The following is an 18,786-nucleotide window of genomic DNA, read 5'->3' as shown; positions in this document are numbered from 1 at the left end:
AGACTGATGCACAAGGTCTCAAAAGAAAGAGCAAACTCATCTCAGCAGTTATTTCTATTCTGGCTCTCACTGAGCTTTCACAAGTATCACTGCTACCTGTTCAAATACTCAAAATATGAGGTGGTAAGAGATCAAGCGCATGGTGCTTATGGTGCAACAAAAAAGTAGCAGCAGAGACTAGAAGAGACTCAAGGCAATGCTCACAGCTAGAAATCAGATGCCCTTTTAACTGAATTTCCTAGCTGAAAGGGGAACAGTTTATCTGATATACCTAAACCAAGCACCCTCTGCAACACGCAAACCTCTCTGAAAACAGAAAACACATGACATCAGCAAGGAAGTCGTGCCACACACTTCTTCATTTCTATTGATCGTGCTCAGCTGTCCTTTCAAGACTTAGGATCAGTCAAGATATTTCTGTGCAGACAGTATTTAGGATCTGAGGAGAAACCAGACCACTGGTGTGGTGGCATCCTTACCTCATAATGACCGATGGTGTTCAGCCGCCTTATCCCATTTTCCATTGTCTCTGAGGAACCATCAATATCTAACAATTCTCTTTGTTGCTCCTCAGACACCAGTTCTGCAGAATGACAGCAATAAAACACAATTACATCCCAAATGCATTCTGTCTGTACAGAGTTTTGTAAAGAAAATCAACATCTATTTATTTTTAGACCAACAGATCCCAGCTGAGCGCTGTTTCTCTCTGATGGCTTCAATTATTGTAGGCTATTGGGGCTTCACTTTGTGTTGGTCCCAGTTTTCATAGGTGCTTTCATCTAATGCTGCCCAGGAATATCTAGCCCACAGCTCACAGGCCACTTGTAAAGACCATCAGGTACCTGGTCACAGATATGCAGCTCTACTCCTGGCTCTTCTTTCCTGAGAGCCCTGGCAGGTGGGCTGGCAGGTGACTGTCTTATGTAGGTGGTAGCCCTCTCCCACCACAATTTTTGCTAAAGGCCCCATGTGTGATAGCAATCATCAGCAGGAAGGAGTAGTCACTACGACAATTTTCCCATGCATCCATAGAGCACCTAAGGTGCTCTCAGAGGGCACCCACATGCAGGTCACAAAATCTAGTCCCTTTGGTCTACTTGTGGTCAATGTCTTTTCTGGTGGCAATTTGTTATCTGGTAAAGGACAAACATATATGCACAATAGGCTTCAACTCTGGACTCAGGAGAAGCTCTGGTAACTTGTCCTTCTCCCTTGCTTCTGAAATAAGCCATGTACAGCCTGGATACTAGAGTGAGTTTCCTTTTGATACTGCTGTGCAATCTGTATTACCAGTTCAGATCAGGAGTAAATGGTCTGAGGTACACTAATATCCGCTGTGTGCTGTCAGTAACCATCTTAGTAGCCATCCCCTGAGCTTCCTCACAGCACTGTCTCTAGCCCTCTCTCTCTCTTGCTCTCTCTCTCGCTCTTTTTTTTTTCCTAACAGTCACACCAGTCTGATTATTGCAAGTTCCTCCTTACATGGCCGTGTTGAGAATAGAAGAAAGATACGTATGTAATATGCGTGCTTTTTAACTGTATGCTAAAATCCTTGCAGATGTGAATTCTAACGTTCAAACTAGTAGCATAAATGATCTAGCGTTTCCAAAGAAAATCATTACAATAAATAAACTCTGCCTAAAAGCAAAAAAAAAAAAAAAAAAAAAAAAAAAAAAAAAAAAAAAAAGAGTCCAAAATCAAAGCCAAAGGTAGGAATTCCTAAAAAAAAGAAAACTTCACAGAAAGAACAGTGAACTTGATAAAAAATGTAACACAGTGACATTCTCTTACCAAGACCTATTTCATCCAGCTGAAGACCATAGAGAAAACCATTCTTATTAAGAAATGCCTGAAGGCTCTTCTCCTTGACTTGCCCTATGGTGTCACAGTCCAGAACATTAACTTGGATAGTTTGACAGGCATCTCCACTCTCATTTTCTGGGATTTTTTCAAAGATGATGTTCACTGTCTGGGGAAAGAAACATGTGTTATTCTGACTTACAGGGAACACCTGGCATGGGAAACTCCTGCTGGCAATCCCAATAGCATATAAGCTCAGACACACTCCACTGGGTTTTTAGAATATTCATTATTAAAGCCATTTCAAATAAAGATTATTTGATGGAATTACACAATGAAACATTGAGAATTCCTTGGGTCTGAAAAATCAAAGACAAAAAGCTGTATGCATCCAAAAGCACATTTTGTATTCTATTTTTCTGCAAATCTATTTCAGTAAGTTACCACAAAAGACAGGAGACCACGAGAAATTATAATGTATGTTCTAAAAAAAGCATGCCTTTTATTTAAAATGGGTGTCTTAAAAGCAAAACTGTAAGTGACTAAAGATCTGATAAGGTTGCTAAGTAAGTCGTAATGGTAAGCGTGATTGATTTGGGGTAGACATGAAGCAATGTTAAAATGTGCACACACATCAGAAAATTATGCTGTGTACTTTATACTATGCAGAAAATACACCTTCTCTGCAGATATCAGTGTCTGTCTGCACATAACCATGTCTCTGGAGGCAGCAGAGACAGGACCTCCTGCAGAAGCAGTGGAAAGGGAAAATATGTTGCAGCAAACACTCTGAAGTGGTCCAGACTCTCATACAAAAGTGTGAATTTATTCTGCTGGCCATCACTGTGGGTCAAACACCCACATGGCCTGTCCAGTTATACCACCCCTGCCCTTCAGTTCACAGCTGCTCTTTGCTGGGAGACGACTCACAACTCCTCTGCTGGACTACACACGAAGCGAGCCTGGGGCTGGATCAAGGCATCAGCCCAGCTGGGGAACATCTCCAGGGAATCCTGTGGTCCGGCCAGGCACACCGACGGCTTTCCAAAAGGATGGAAAGAAGGACAAGCCCAGCGTTGCTAAGGCAAGGTGATAACAGCAAAGATTTCCAATGCCACAGCCTGCTGCTTGCAGAGATAACATTGCTGTTCAGCTACATGAACATGGAGGCTCTGCTGCAGCTGTCTCAGGACAGAATTAAAACAAGTGTTTCAGATACCCTGTCTGCAAGTGAGATAGGGAAATGTGTACTTTGAATCCTTCTGGTTGTTGGACACTTCTGTTCAAATAAATGTCTTTTGACAGAAAAGTGAGGACTGTGGTTGTGACTCAGTAAAGGAATGATCGTTAGAAGAGGAAGCAACTAAAAACGTTCATTTTTTCTTGCTGTCATGTGAGGGAAAGAACTTCTGTCAAGTTGCTGCAGGGGCTTGTTCTCTCTCTTCTTAGATAAAAGAATAGTTATTAATAGCTGTAGAGTACTATTTTGTGCTTTATTGCCCAGCAAGAGTGGAAATTACCACCCACTGTTGATGAAAAAAAGGAGTCTAGTGAGGCATTCATGAACTTTACTACTTCTGCAGAAACTCAGGGAGTATTAAAAATAAGGTGGCAAAACTATAAACAGTAGGATTTAGTGAACACTAGGACATAACTGAAATAACTGAGCATGACTTAATTAGGACACAGAGGTGTTTAAGTGTGAGCAAAATGAGTCTACTGAAAGGACAGACCGAACAGAGAATGGGAGATGCAGGACCAGTGCCTGCAGAAGGAGACACAGGCTGGATGCCGTGCCTTGGGTTGGGACTTCACGTGGAAAACTAGTCAAAAAAATCTATTGGCGCAGGACTGAGGGAGATGTGCTTGGCTAGGCCCACAGCCCAACTCAGCAGACAACCGTCCCCTCCTTGACTTTGACTGTCCTGAAGGCAGAGTCTTGTAGGATAATAATGGAAACTCCCCACTAGGTTTGAATCCAATAGTCGCTGTCTATTCCGGTCTCCCAAATGATCTTTCGAGGGTAGCTCTTCACTCTTTAACCGCTTTCAATTTGTCTTTACCCCCTTGGAAACATCTGAAGTGTAGCTGATCCTTCTGTCCTAACACTGTTCCTGTGCTGCAATGGTCATGTTCCTGTTTCTTCTGCAATTTCCTTTCCTTTCAGACTGCCAAGAGAAGCTGTCCTTTCCTTTGCTGCATTTCCCTTTTCACACAAACTCTCACATTGCATATAAATGTGCTGCCTTTTCACTTGTTAACATGAGAGAGTCCTCCCATCCCTGCTCAACCCATTGCTGGGCAGCAGGAAGGCAAAAAGAGGGTTCTTGGCCTTTATGTAGGTGGCATTCAAGTCACTTATGTATTCCTTAATCAAAATCATCCATAATGCGAGGATAATAACATTTTACCACCCAAAGAAGTGGTCAGATGGGAAGAAATATTCATATAAACAGATATAAAAAGTCTCTAAACCAAGAGAGGCAGGCAGTTTTTCTGATACAATTTCTTGTAGAAATTAAGATTAAGTGATGAAACAATTGATAAGGAGCTAGAAAAGCCAATTATTACTGTGTCTTCACTCTGCAGTTAAAGTTTTCATAAATCAGATTCTACCTGCCTGACAGCACAACACCTGGCTTTAGAAACCATTAATCACAAGCCAACCATCACAATTACTGCATTTAGACACTAAATGTAGAACTGGAAAAAGAAACAGAAGTGACTGTAAAATAATGAAAGACCTTCTACAGTTAATCCTGAAGGTCAGAAAACATTAGAAAAATCATAGAAGGACACAGAAGTCCTGAAGAAACATCATAAGGTAGTTTTCTAAGCTAACTGTGCAAAGGAAGCTCAAAAGAAATACAAGTTAATTTATAGAAAGACTCAGGAGGAAATTACAGGGCATTTGATGCAACCTAGTAATATGCAGAGTCGAGATTTCATGCACTGAAAATTAGTGGTTGGCAACAGAAAGTCAAAGTGCTTTTCACCAGAGGCTTAACAGGTTGCAAGAATCCTTAAAGGCTAACCAGGCAAGCATCTGGAACTACTTGTATGGGAACTAGCGGAAAAAAAAAAAAAAAAAAAAAAAAATCACTCATACAATGACAGCAATAAAGACACTTGAAGACAATGTTTACTGATGATCTTTCAAATTTCGAGTTTTCCTGAAAATAAATTTCAAACAATGAATTATCTAAGAAAAGAAAGCCATTAATAACTGTAACAGATAATAAATGAGATGTGGTTTGTTAAAGAAATGCTATAATACATTTTTTTTTCTTAGTTGTAAAAAAAAATCATCTGGAAAATACAGAGGCTGTTAATCAGTATCCTGTTTTCTTTTCAGCTACGCATCTGAATGAAGTTTGTTTCCATTTATCGGACAAACTGAGAAAATGAGAGAAGCTTTTGTTCGGTAAAGGAGAATCATGCAAGGGAGACTGCCCTGTAACATATAATACAATGATAACATATAATACAACGAAATTGCCTCAAACCTCCTCCTATGTCTCCCAGACTATGAAATACAATGAACAAGAAAAGTCAGATTCATCGTACGATCCTTCTATAGCAGCCAGAACAGCTACCCACCAAGAGGTTACAGAACAGCCAACAAATTGGTAGAGAAAATGCTATGGGAGTTAAATCAAGGCTTGACAGGCACTACACAACGTAAGGGTTGTCCTCAGTCTGTGTCTAATGCAGCCGCCTCTCCTCTCGTCAGCGCTCGCTCTGCTCACTCCCTAGCAGGGATCGCTGTGCCCTGGCCTGCCGACGAAAACCCCTGCATGTCACACGCCTTTAATAGGTCCCCATCTCTCACAAAGGGTGACGGTAATACCACATCACGGTGTCCTACCAGGAAATCGGATTCCCCTTCTCTGCTCGACTCCCTTACAGTCATCCCGCTTCTTTTAACGCTCTTCTTTTAACTAGTGAAGCAGTTGAACACTTCAAACAGTCTTCAACCATGCAGCTTTGCTTCACTTTCAGTAATGGCTATTGGTTGAAAGGCTACATTAGATCAATTCTTCCCATCTGAAAATGCAAGCTGGTTTCAGCAAAGAGAATTCAACAGCCCAAATCTCTTTTTAAAAAGTAAGTAGTAACTAAGAGAATCTTGTAGCTCTTAAACATCCTAGTATCAAGTCTTCAAATAGAAGAAGTTTTCTCCTGTTTTTCCACAGGAGAGACTCCACCAAGAATATCTCCCAGGTCAGGCTCACATTGTGTAGGCTTTCTATTTAAAATGAAACATTTCGGTGAAATGCTAACGCTCAGCTGTGCGCAATGCTTTTCATCAGTCATTGAGCAAATTATTCACTGAGGGGTGCAGCCGTTTGCCTGCCTGTGAGCAAGCAGCAACCTGTGAAAGGCTCCATGACACATCCAAGCCTCTTTCAAGGCACTTTTATTTCTCAGTAATCAGATATAAGCACACCACGAAACCACGTAGCTCCTCAGCTCATACTGGACCAATGCTTTTAGAAGCATCTCTCTTTCAGCTTCCCTGCCTGAATATTTACTTCGGAAGCCAGTCTCTATTCAGCCCTTTGTAAGGAGCATCTGACTCTTTCCAGCAGAGAGTAGTAACTGCAGGGGGCTGGCTGGTCCCTAGGTCCATGGCCTTTTTTGAAAAGGCAGGCAGCTGGGTCAAGAGAACATTATAATGTAATTTGAAACCAATGCATTCCTTAGTTTTCTCTTTTTCCCGTTACGAATGGCCTGAATTTTAGAAAATCTCTCCTGTCCTCTCTCTTTCATGCCCAGCACTTCCTCCTTCTCCTGTCCCAAGAGCACACCTGCACAGGGTGGGTTTAGGAAAAGACCCGTGGAGCATCTCCTGATTTTTAGGAGTCTCTCTGTGCCGCATTTTAAGTAGTTTGGGATTTGCAGGCAGAACGCCTACAAATTGCCTTGCCTGTGCCCTGCCATTGGTTTCAGAGTTCAGCTGCCTACTGTATGTTTCTCTGCATCTTCAAGTGTCTATCTACCTTAAAAATTTGGCACTGAGTGTCCGCAATTTGCCTCAGTATCTTCCTACCACTCTCATTTTGGCTAATTTTTATGCTTTGCTCAGGACAGGTACTCTTTAAAGTTCAGCTATTCTGGGCCCTTGGAAAGCAGCAAAACAAAATACTTACAATATTGCAAGACTCAGAATGCAATTCAGTGAGCAAGTGTGCAAATGCATTTGAAAATTCAGCTTGGAATTTATCTGATTTAGAAAGTAATAATTGCAATCTTTTAGGCAGAGATTTACTTCCAATGAAAGGAGAAAAAGATATCTAGTTCTCTCTGTGTATATTCACAGGTCTTGCATGTCATTTCAGTGCATGTAAAATTGCATCAGTGAGAGAAGAAAAGCTGACTCCTTCCATTTTAGCATCCTGGTAAGTACCGTTCTTGAAGGAAAGACATGCACAGCTGGCCTGCTTCCCCAGCCCCCAAAGCCTCACTGTTCCACCCAAATCCCTTTCATCACACAGCTTTAGTTTTCCAACATAAATCTTAGACAAAACATCAAACAAAATCATTTCCCCCTCCAGACTGGTGTCCCTGACTCCATCCTACTGCAGGTTTCTCCCTCCTTTTCTGACAGTCTTGAAAGCGAATATCCAGCCACTTCTCACCTGGGTCTGATAAACTGCTGAACCTCAGAGGAGCAAACCGCCTTACTAACCTTTTATCAGGATCATTATCTCCTATTTAAATATCAGGAATACAAAGTTCAAATGCAGTGAACACTATTCTAGAAAGGCTATCTGTTCTTTCACTTCCTCATCCATTTGCAGACAGCCTTCCCCACAGATATCGAGCCTTTCAGACCACTTCCCCTCTCTTTTCTTTAGTGTATGCTGCCCCAAGACCCTATCACTAATTGCGTGTATAGAAGAGCACTAGGAAAGGTATTAAGGCAAGTGTTCATTAAGTTCCAACTCAGCTATCCCCCGTGTGCTAGAAATAAGAAGAGCCAATCGATATCACAGTACCAGACATTCCTGTGTAGTCTACTAGTATCAGGCATATTGATCTTGCCTGAAAACTACTGCTTTGCATAACTACTGCTTTGGGTTTTGTGTCCTATGGCTATACATAGCAGAATATTTAAACTTACCCTGGATACCAAATGAATGTCAGAATACAGTGCACAAACAAGGAAACCAAAGATACGGTATTTTTTACTAATATTTAGTCATAGACTTCCTCTCAAAACACATTCTGTGGTAATTTAGTAGCTCTGAAAGCAACTGTAAGAAGATCTGACCATAAATTTGCCAGTTCAACAGCTTTCATCAGAAGATGACAAGTCAGAAATGTTTCACAGAAAGTTAGTCATTTCAGTGAGCTTCCTGAATGACCCAGGCTTTGTTCAATGGGTTGATGACCAGCCAAAATCTCCAGGGTTGTGTAGTCTACTCCAGTGTGCAGCATCTTATGACCTCCAGGTCCTTGCTGCAAAAATGGGAGAGGGACTGAGCTGGAAACTCTAGTCCTGCTTAAGGCTCAGGGTCTTGGCTCTGGGAGGGCCTCACTTTTCCTTCAGAGCTACCAGCCTTTGATATGCCCCTGCCATGGAGGTGCTACCTCCTGACAGTTTCTTATCCCAGACTCCGAGGCTCACTGTTCAGTCATACTTCCAATACTCTTAAATACGTCTCTGAGGAAGTTGAGAAACAGGGAAGCTGTGAAAATGACTGGAAATGCAGAATTTTATGTTCCTAGACTCAAAATTGCTTTGAAATTCGGGAAACAAAGTGCTCTGGTTATTCTCAAAAGCTTTTTCAGACTTTCTCCTTAAAAAAGTCAGAATTTTTACATGCTCCAAAATGCAATAATCCTTACTGTCCCTTCTCCTCTCAATTTCAGAAAGAGAGTATCAGAAAGAGAACAGCAGTTTTTGAAGAGATCAAGGTGTAAGTATAAGATAGTATCTACTTTGTAATTACTTTAGGAAAGGCAAGAAATCTATGGTAAAGTTCAGAAACTTGGCTTAAGTTTCCCAGAGTTTTTGTTTTTAATCAAGCAAGTAATTAAACCCTACCTTACACTGTAACCTCCCTAATTTGGAGCTCATAACATGGAAGCCTAGAGCAAGTTACTACTGCCTGAATATTAGCCAGAAGTAAATACAACAGAAAAACAGAACCCCTGCATTCTGTTCTTTCATTCATTGAAAGAAGAGAAGTGCAATTTAGTTTAAATTCAAAACATATGTTTACATTTTTGTAGTACACTTTAAAATGATAACTTAATTAAATCTCTGCCTATTAAAGCATGCTGTGAACTGAAGAGTAACTGCTGTTCACAAAATGTGTATTGGTGAAACACCAGTTAGTTAACTCTATGCATTTTGAAACTGTGTCCGTAATAATAATTCTGTTTTGCTTTATCCAGGTACTTAACCATCACTTACACTTGTCTAAGAGCCTTAAGTTAGCTTCCTAGAAAAAGAGAGAACTCCGTAGCTGTCTCTGTTTGGAGGCAATGCAAACTGGCAAACATACCACTGTTCTGAATTCAGACACTTGCCACAGCAGCCAGTCTTCGTTTAGCGTGTACAGGGCCTTGCAAGTTATTGCATCGACAGGGCCTTTGTTTATCCTCTGATTAAGGGTTGTCACTAGCAAATAGAAAGGTTCACCAATTGTCTCCTAGGATATGAAACAAATGCAAGAAACATGTTTATTTTCACAATCGCTAAACAGGCTTAAATAACTAGAAGAAAAGTCAAGAGTAACAAATTGATTCACTTCCTTTTAACCAACTTTTAATCGTGCAATTTGAAAAGAAAAATACCTCTGAGCAGATTTATCTCGTTATTTGTTTAACCTCCATCCTTTGCTTTTCAGTGTGAAAGTCTCATGCAAATAGCAAGGGACACCTGGAGCGTGTGGCAAGTCAGCTTGCAACCCCTTACTGTGCACAAGCACACTACCGGCAAGCTGCTCCTGCTCCACCTGCAGCCCCTTCCTAGTCCTGCAGCAGAGCAGGTGGGGGACAAGACATGTAAGTGTTCACACGTGTACTTCAGAGACCTCTTCTGCTCCTGTCTTGTGAGAGAACAAGCTAGCCTCCAGTTTCCTCTTAAACTGCCCTTTCCCCCTGTGGTCCCTGATTGAGGTGGCAGAGCATGCACTGGAGTATCGGTGACAGAGGAAACAAAACTGGGGCTTCCCTCTCCTGCCTGAACCCCATGTTCTAGCCAGAGGGCTGGGAAAGGAAGGATGGATCTTTGCTTCCACATGACACCGCTCCTCCACCCTGGCTAAGGGATATCAAAACCACATCTCCTCTGACTCCCTCTTGGATCTCTCCTGGGGCTACAGGGGACTGGTGTGAATTCCTGCGCCCCAAGCTGTTGTGCTGCTGTATTAACAGCAAGCACAAAGATTGATGTGAGTGATACCAACAGTGCAATACCATCATGTTAGTAAAAAGCACTAGATGCACAACTAAACACTGAAACTGAGAACAAAGTACTGTCAAGTAAGCTAAAATAAACAAGCTGTAAAAATGAAAGAAAATGATTATTTTGTTTTCCCCTGAATTCATTTAATTCTTGAAACCTGCAACGTCGTTTAAAGGTTAAGAAATTCAGAAAGAAGTTTAGTTTTCCAGAAGAGATTATTCCTAAATTGATTTAGATTCCTTGAATTCCTTAAATTAAATAGTAGCTTTCTAGTGGCTCACACAGGAAGGTACAAACTGCATTTTAACAAATGTGTCAGTCTTTTAAGATGATCAGAATACAACTTATGGAGATGAAACAATATCTGACATGGGAGAAGGATACGCTATAGTTGCAAAATGACCCCAAACTCAGCCAAATACATAACATAATCGTCACTTACATACCTGCTCTTTTCCTACATCCACTCTATGCTAGACTGAATGCATTAAACAGATCCCTCTAGCATTCTTTCAAGAAATCAGTAAAAAATATTCTCTACTTGTGTATCTTACAGGTGAAAAGTTGCACACGTACCCGGAGAAAACCAGAAAGGCAAACAGACATCCAGTTTGTCAGCAGCTTTTCTACCACAGATTCTGTTCGTCTGAGCAGGAGTTTAGGTTGGACATTGCTTGACTGTTCCATCAAGTCCTTTGTCAACACTTCCAGAATATGGGTTAGATAAACTAGCTTAGTTTGTAGTGCAATAGTCAAGAAAGATGCAAACAAGCACCTGTTTAAAACAGAAAAAAAAAGAGGGAGAGAGAATGCTAACATGTTTGTGATCTTTTTCCAATCATCTGTAACAACAGAAACACCTTTCAGTGCCATTCCTATCCTAAGCTTTCCTTCCTCACGGACTCAAACTGCCCACTGATGCAAAAATACAAAAAAATTCAGGTCCATCTGTCCCTACGATTATTTTTTTTTAAATACAAAGTTTGTGCCTATAAATTTAATTCTGCAGAAGAACACCTGTTTTAGAGACAGAACATTTCTAAACTGTAAAACTGTTGATTTAACTGCATGAACTGTTCCTAGCTTTGAAGTGAATTTTCCAGCTCCTTTGCCTCTGTGTTTACATGTACAAACACTCTGATTTCTCTTTAATGGCTTGTTTATTGGCAACGTCTTTTCTTCCTCAGAGTGTACAGATGGAGAAAATGTAAAAATACTCTGCAACAATGAACACTTTTTTTTTTTTTTTTTTTTGCAAAAAGTGGAAGTTACGTTTGTGTGTCACAATCCACGTTGGGTTTTTTTCGTTAATTCTTTGTCTTGAAGATGATAAGCATAATCATACTATACCTGTCTTTCACAGAGAAATTTTTCTGCTTTTCAAGGGTGTGAATGAGAGCAACAAGAAAGTTCTTGTTACAAATTAAAGCATGCAACGTGTTGAATCTTTCATCCTTGCGCATTTGGTCTCTGCTCTGGAATAGTTAAACAAAAATAAGCAAACTGTAGTTTGGCTATGATGGCTTCTTAATGCTCAGAAAAATGATAAGCACATAGGAGATAAAATCCTGGCCTCAGTCAAATCAGTGGGAGTTTGGTATTTATTTAATGGGTCCCAGGATTTTACCTAAGAGGCATTTGTGTCTGTGTACAACACGCAAGAGTACACACATGCAGAGCACATATTTTCTGTAAGTACACAAAGTAAAGCCAATAGTTAAGTTTGCTTGTCATTTCTCAGTACTAGATTTTGTTTATCGTATTTAAGTAAGCTATAATATATATTAGGTAACAGAATCTTATATTTCAAATTCTTCTTTAAACATAAATCTATGTAACTTTCTCCACGGGGGAAGGGAACATAGGCAATCTGATAAGAATATAAAAACATTGACATGAAGGATGCAATCACACATGGAAAACATATTTATGAAAATATATCACAGTACATTGACTTACCTGTGGCATGTCTTCAGTGAAGTTGGATGCAAAGCCTCCTGACTAAAAAGCAAGACAGGTGATATTTCATTCTGATGTGTACCAAAAGCCTCTAACATATGCACAGTAAACATGCTAAGCATGTTCCCAATGGCATAAAATTTGAACTAATGCAATGGAAGCTCTGGGTTTAAGCATGGCTACAACATACATATTCTACACAATGACCTCTGCAAAGGTGCTGTCATGTTCACTTACACACACACACAGACACACAGACGTACATACACTTAAATACAAACTGTGAAACAACCAGAGCAAAGTAATGGTTAAAAATAATTGCAAATAGGGAGCAAGCATGGTAGTATTAAATCAAAGAAATAAGAAATGGAAAGAAGGCAGAGATAATAAGCTAGGTTTAGCAAGTAAAAAAATCAGAGTGAACATAAAGAATAATTTATTAAAGCCATAATATCCATTTAATTTAATACCTACAAGCATTAAGCACAAAGCAAAAACTATAAAGCCAGATTCAGTATAGAAAATGGAAGCAGTAGGAAACTAGAAGTCAGAAATGGAGATGGGATCTGTCAATTAATTTTAGGCATCTGACTCCCTCTCTCAGCAGTCCATCCCATTCTGAGACAGATGTCTCAGGCAAGTGGGATGAATCACTTTCTCAAGCTGCCTGTCTCTTTGCACTGACTACAGAAAATGCCTTAGTGAAAACCTCAGATGTTCCTGTTTAAAAAGCTGAAATTAGGCGAGATAAACCCCCCTGAACTCACTGGAAAGAAGCAGAATGAGTACAATATGACAGACATAATTTAAACACATGATATTAACAAGGAAAGTGCCAGTTTGTCACTTCGGCTATTCTGACACCAGATTGCTTTCTACTACCCCACCTTTATTCTGTTCACCCACAATGATTGTTTGGTAGAGCATTTCTCTCCTACCACACCTATAAAGCATAAGTTATGTTTGTAATGTAAATGATAACTACTTGGCAGGAAAACTTGGAACACAGTATGTTAAATAACTTGCCTGATACTACAGGTCTGTAGAGAGCTAATAGCGGTGAGTTCACCTTCGTGGTATTGGTATGTCAAAGCAGGGGCAGAGTCTAATTGGAAACAATTCCAGGATGCAAGCTGGCATGAAAAGTCACCAAGGTGAAAAATGAACCCTTCCCCTTCTGATCTCACATAATGGAACAGAGATGTTTTCTGCTTTTTTTCTTTCCTTTTTATTTGCATAAAGCATTTCCACCCAGACAGCTTCTAGAGGGTGTTACAGTTTGGGTAGGGGAGTATCAGTAGGAAAAGATGTATTCCTAAAAATAAAACACTATTTTAATGCTAGCATGCTTGGCAACAAAGCAAACTGAAAGGAAATAAATGCAGAAAATAGGGTTTCATTACTCCATTTTCTTCATATCTCCTAATTACTGCATATGAATTAGACTGAGGGCATCACAGCAGTATCAGGAGAGATATTCCCAATACCCTCTTGTGTGAGAGCTGGACTCAAAGTATATTAACATTATGCATATGTAATTGTTAAATATGAATCTGCTTTAGTATCTGATGGTCTCTGGTGTCGTACAGACAAGGAGCCTGATTCTGCATCCATCACCTGGGTTTAACTTTATCACACTGAGCTTTCAGTGGGAATATGCAGTGATAAAGCGAAGCTGCAGGCAGATAAGACTGCAGGACTGGGCCACGGCAGTGCAGCAGTGATGAGCAACATATCTACCGGTTATAACCTAAACACAACAGCACTAACCACAAGTGGCAACTCTTTGGTGTCAACTGCACAACAAAACGTTACTGATAGAAATCAGAATTTCTGCCAGTCTACACTAGTCAGCAATTAAGCTCATTTCTGGTAGCAGCTTGGAGTAGAAACGACTTTACAGCAATGACCTTACAGCATGACATTACAGCAATCTTTCCCCCTCTTCATCTCACAGGTCTAACTAGGAAGTGTCATGATATAAGCATGTTAGCTAACCTGACTGCTACCTGAATTAGCTGTAGCACAGAAAGTGAATAAATGAAAACAAAAAAAGCAATAGATAAATTATAGCTCAGTTAGGATGGCCTCAAAGGCAGGCAGCTTCGTGAGGCTGGGCAAAAAAAAGTTGATGCACATACAACCCTTGAATATTCAAAGACAGTGCTTTAACTACAGCATTTAGACTTGAGAGAACACAGATTTACAGTTCTAAATGCTCTTCAATAGTTTTTGATTAAAGAAAAGTTTCTTGTGAGAATAGTGTGTAATTACTGTGTAGTATCTACTTTAGTTATTTGATTCTCATCTTCCTAGTTTTTCATTATTATGCAGGACTGACAGCCTGAAAGACTCACAAATATTTACCTCCGGAAAGAAAGTTCTAAGAGCAAAGTGTTTGTAGTCAAGGAAGGGAACAGTTCCAAAACTATCCACCACATCCAATTCACCCATCTGCAGTTCAGCAAATCCTGAAATAACAACCCCCCTCCCCACCCAGAGAGTTAGTTTAGTTAGCACAAAATCATCTTCACAGTTATAACTTGGTCCCAAAAGATGTTCCTTATAAAAGAGCTTTCAGGCAAGAGGAGCTGTTTTTCTAGCTGAAGTCCTATGGGCTGGAAAATTCATTTTTATTTTTACATTTGTTGAAAATCATTACATGCACTACTAGCTTAGTGCTCTCTGCTACTGCAGTGCATGCCAGCATTAAAGAGGAACTCATACTCACAACACAAAAATATTCTATTTTTATTTATAAAAGCTATAAAATTAAGGCATTTGTATAATGTGAACTGCTTCTTGACCATTTCAGTTCAGAAATTATATTGTACTTAAGCATTATAAAGCACTTTTGACTTACCCTCACGTATTCCTTTCCGAATCTCATACTCCAACAGTTCAAGCTGCTGACTCTGTTTACGAGTTAACTCTTTGGACTTGTATCTAGTAACTATGAATGCCGCTAAAAAGGAGGGGAAAAAAGATAGTGAATACAGAAAATTACAGAACAGACAACGCCTATATAAGACATAGATTTTATTTTAAGAAACAGAAAGATGGATATCCACTTACATTTTTCTGAAGGATTATTGTTTCTACTGTCATGAGTTTGGTAGTATTCATGACCTCCAGTTATTTAGATTTAAACCCACTCTTTTATTAAAAAACACTCTTAAAAGGAGGTCTTAGAATTGGCAACCCAAGTTTATTTAAGTATAGAGCACAACCTGCCATGTACAACCTGCACAATCAGATAGAGAACCTAACAAACAGTACTACTACTGCTACTAGCAAGCTACTTAACGTAGTACTGATCAAACAGGAAAAGCAGTTGTTTTGAACAGGAAACCTACTTCCAAACTGATAACTTACTGAAACCTATTTGGAGAGAAGAAAGGCACTAGAGATGGTTCCCAAAAAGGTAATCCACACTTTAAAAAGAAACCCAACCAAGCAGAAGAACAACTTTCCACATATATAACGATAGAACAAACTTTATCAAATATGTAGCAGAATCAGGATGGAGTGAAAAAGAGAAGGGGATTATGTCCTTACCCCCTCAGTTTGATAATGATCTACAAATTCATGAATCACCCAAATAAGGCTGACCAGAAACACCTCAACACTGCCTGATGATATGTGGTTTGATAGGGAAGGTCCACCCCCAGCAACAGGAGGGGAGTCTATTTCTGACAACTGGAAATGCCTGAGTTATTCCTCAAGAATTCAGAGGCCTCATTAAATGCTGGTGAATAATCCTAGAAGAATGGCCCAAACTAGTATTGTAACATGCTGTAATGCAACAAGATGGACTTCACCACCAGACCACAGAATCACACAGAATCAGTAAGGTTGGAGGAGACCTCTGGAGATCATCAAGTCCAACTCTCCTGCTCAAGCAGGGTTACCTAAAGCATGTTAGGTAGGATTGCATCCAGGTGGGTTTTGAGTATCTCCGGAGGAGGAGACTCCACAACCTCTCTGGGCAAGAGACCAGAGCTAACTTCCTCCATTCTCATTTGGTTCAGGGGAAAATATCAGACTGTTTGTGACTGTTGCAGATGTACACAGGTATATGTTTGCGTAGTGACTATCTCCTTCAGAAAATCAAAAACTGAAAACACATTATTGTACTCACCTATAATGACACCCACTACAATAGGCAGTAAAATAAGAACATACAAATATATGTGTGATGATGTTGGTTTGACTTCATGCTCAAAATTTCCTAATTTGACCTGAAGAAAAATAATACCTGTGTTAATAGAGGACAGGTGGTGTATCTATGTTCAAGATGACATTTAAAGTATCAAAAAATCAAAACAAAAGTCTTCCAGGCACATGAAGGATCCTGGCTCTGCAGATCATTGGGAAGACAGCAGCAATTGGGAAAAACATAAGTGAACCAATACAAACTTAACTGTTACTGTAGCTGATGTTTAATCAGGAGGACAGAGCAGTGCCAAGAGAAAAATATGTAAGTCCTCACAGAGCATCAAGCTGCTGATGTTCACACTGAAAACAAGAGCCCTGGAATATAAACCAGGGCAGAATCTAGCCTCAAATTGGCCAAAGGGCTCATGCACTTCAGAATCACTGCTAAATATTTTGGCATTTTGAAGTGAGCAAGGCACTTGCTCATAGTTAAAAACATTTATTTGAATTCAGAGTGTTTATCTGCTGAGCATAAAAATAAGGTAAGACTCAAGCTGATAATTAGGGAAGTAACATTTTTAATTGTGGCCTCACCCAGAGTCTTGCTCCTTATTTCGTTGCAGAAGTTTCAACCTCTTTATATGGGACTGTAGGGTGTTCCTGAAGGTCAGCTTAAGATCAAATATAATCACATGTACAACATCCCTCAACAGCCACTGGGCTTGCCCAAGGCAGGCAGGCATGAATTTTTAGGAATATACCAAAGTGCTGAAGTCTGCCCGATGCCAAACTGAGGCATTCACCACTGATAATTATGGCAAACAAAATTTCACAAAGGAGGATCTCTAGGAGGATTGTGAAAACACATAAATAAAGAGTAGCTAAGACTATAAACAGCCCAGAGGCAAAAAATACGCTGTGACAAAGAAAAGGGATACCACTGAGTACCGGGGATAGAAATGAGTCTGAGATAATTGAAAGGGAGAGTTGGGCTGAAATTATTTTGGGTTACAGCAGAGAAGGCAGATATCTGGCTATTTCAGCTGCCACTCGTCACAGGTCATGAGCAGCCGGGGCAGCTGGAGAGTGCCAGCTGGGCAGTCACATCGCCGCACATGGACACAAGCAAGCAAAGAAACCCCATGGGGCTGGGAGGACACAGCCTTCCTATTTCTGGGGCTGCAAAGAACAGAAGACAAAGCAGACCTGTTTCCACCATCAAGTGTAATTTTTCCTTCGGGTGGTTTGTGTGTTTTCACAGTTCCTATGCAAAGTCCTTTTGGCCTGAGCCCTCCTAGGAACCCATCTGCCTTTTCCAAGGCTGAGCCACGTCGCTCATTCTGGGACTAATAATGCACCTTTTTCTGCCCTTCTCTCAGTTTCAACCAAGGCACTCCTAGAGCAGAAATTCATGCTGCTTGCCCTCTCTCATTGAAAATTGAGGCAGAGCATTAATTTAATTTTTCAGGTCATATTTAGATTATCTCTAATCTTCATGACAGCCTTCTTACTCAGTGTCCCATTTCTTTCCTAATCTTTTATTTATCTTGCTTAAGAATCATGGATTAAATATGGCACTCCTGAGTTTGCCTTGTTCATATTCCTAAATTCATTTCTTTCTTCATGCATGATATTACAAAGCCTCCTCTTGACTGGCAATGCCTCTGAGTTTTATGTCATCAGCAAACATTATTGGTGCATGCCTACTTTTTGTGCTCAAGTCACAGTAGTAGTAACAGCATAAAAATCAGCATTGCCCAGAGTCAGCTCCCCATACACAGCATCCATTTGTTCTAAGCCCCATCATCTCACAATGACTGTGTTAAGTAGCTTTCTGAATGACTTCCAGGTACATGTGATCTATTGCTTTTTTCTTCTTGAGGAAATCATTCATCATACAAAATAAAGATATCTAGCATAATCTACCGTTATTAAAAACAAGTTGACAATTATCCCATTTTCCATTTACCTGCAGGTCTTTCAGGAGTTCCTCATTCAAAACATATTATAAAGGTCTAAATAGAGCTAGGATTAAATCAGTAAGCCTGCGTTTGCCTAGTTGATTTTTTTTTCTTTTAATTAGTGGTATTATATTTGCTGCTCTGTAGTCATGCAGTACTACTCCTGACTCTACAACGTTATTTAAAATCTTTCCTACCAAGCCTACAATATAACATGCCAGTTCTTTCTTAGTTCTATGATGGAAATGATCCTATTCTTCCTGTCTTGAGACCCTTGATCTTGCTTCTGTCATAAGAATGGCATTTGCTTCTTTTATATCTCCAGTCAGACTGATCATCCTGTCTTTGACCCCACACTTAACATCCTCTTTCTCACTGAAATCTAAGGCAAGGTTTATATTTATACTTGGGCCATGCCTAGATTATTATCTGGCATATCCTTTCTTCATTGTAAGTAGGAGGCCCTACTTTTTCTATCATGAT

General features: G+C 40.0%; 1 protein-coding gene across 1 annotated transcript in view; it reads right to left on the bottom strand.

Moving 5' to 3' along the window:
* Nucleotides 1–18,786, bottom strand: part of PLXNC1 (plexin C1) — a 68,985-nt gene that overhangs the window by 11,299 nt on the left and 38,900 nt on the right. Inside the window, exons 15-23 of the mRNA XM_062570847.1 lie at nucleotides 16,326–16,425; nucleotides 15,048–15,149; nucleotides 14,552–14,655; nucleotides 12,185–12,226; nucleotides 11,576–11,700; nucleotides 10,802–11,000; nucleotides 9,321–9,467; nucleotides 1,795–1,972; nucleotides 480–583 (exon numbers count right to left, since the gene is read on the bottom strand). Coding sequence (XP_062426831.1) covers nucleotides 480–583; nucleotides 1,795–1,972; nucleotides 9,321–9,467; nucleotides 10,802–11,000; nucleotides 11,576–11,700; nucleotides 12,185–12,226; nucleotides 14,552–14,655; nucleotides 15,048–15,149; nucleotides 16,326–16,425 — 1,101 coding nt within the window. The remainder of the gene's footprint in view (nucleotides 1–479; nucleotides 584–1,794; nucleotides 1,973–9,320; nucleotides 9,468–10,801; nucleotides 11,001–11,575; nucleotides 11,701–12,184; nucleotides 12,227–14,551; nucleotides 14,656–15,047; nucleotides 15,150–16,325; nucleotides 16,426–18,786) is intronic.

The sequence above is a fragment of the Rhea pennata genome, chromosome 1 (assembly GCF_028389875.1).
Source record: "Rhea pennata isolate bPtePen1 chromosome 1, bPtePen1.pri, whole genome shotgun sequence".
Lineage (NCBI taxonomy): Eukaryota > Metazoa > Chordata > Aves > Rheiformes > Rheidae > Rhea > Rhea pennata.
The sequence above is the reverse complement of the archived record's forward strand: the minus strand, read 5'-3'. Positions and strand labels throughout refer to the sequence as shown.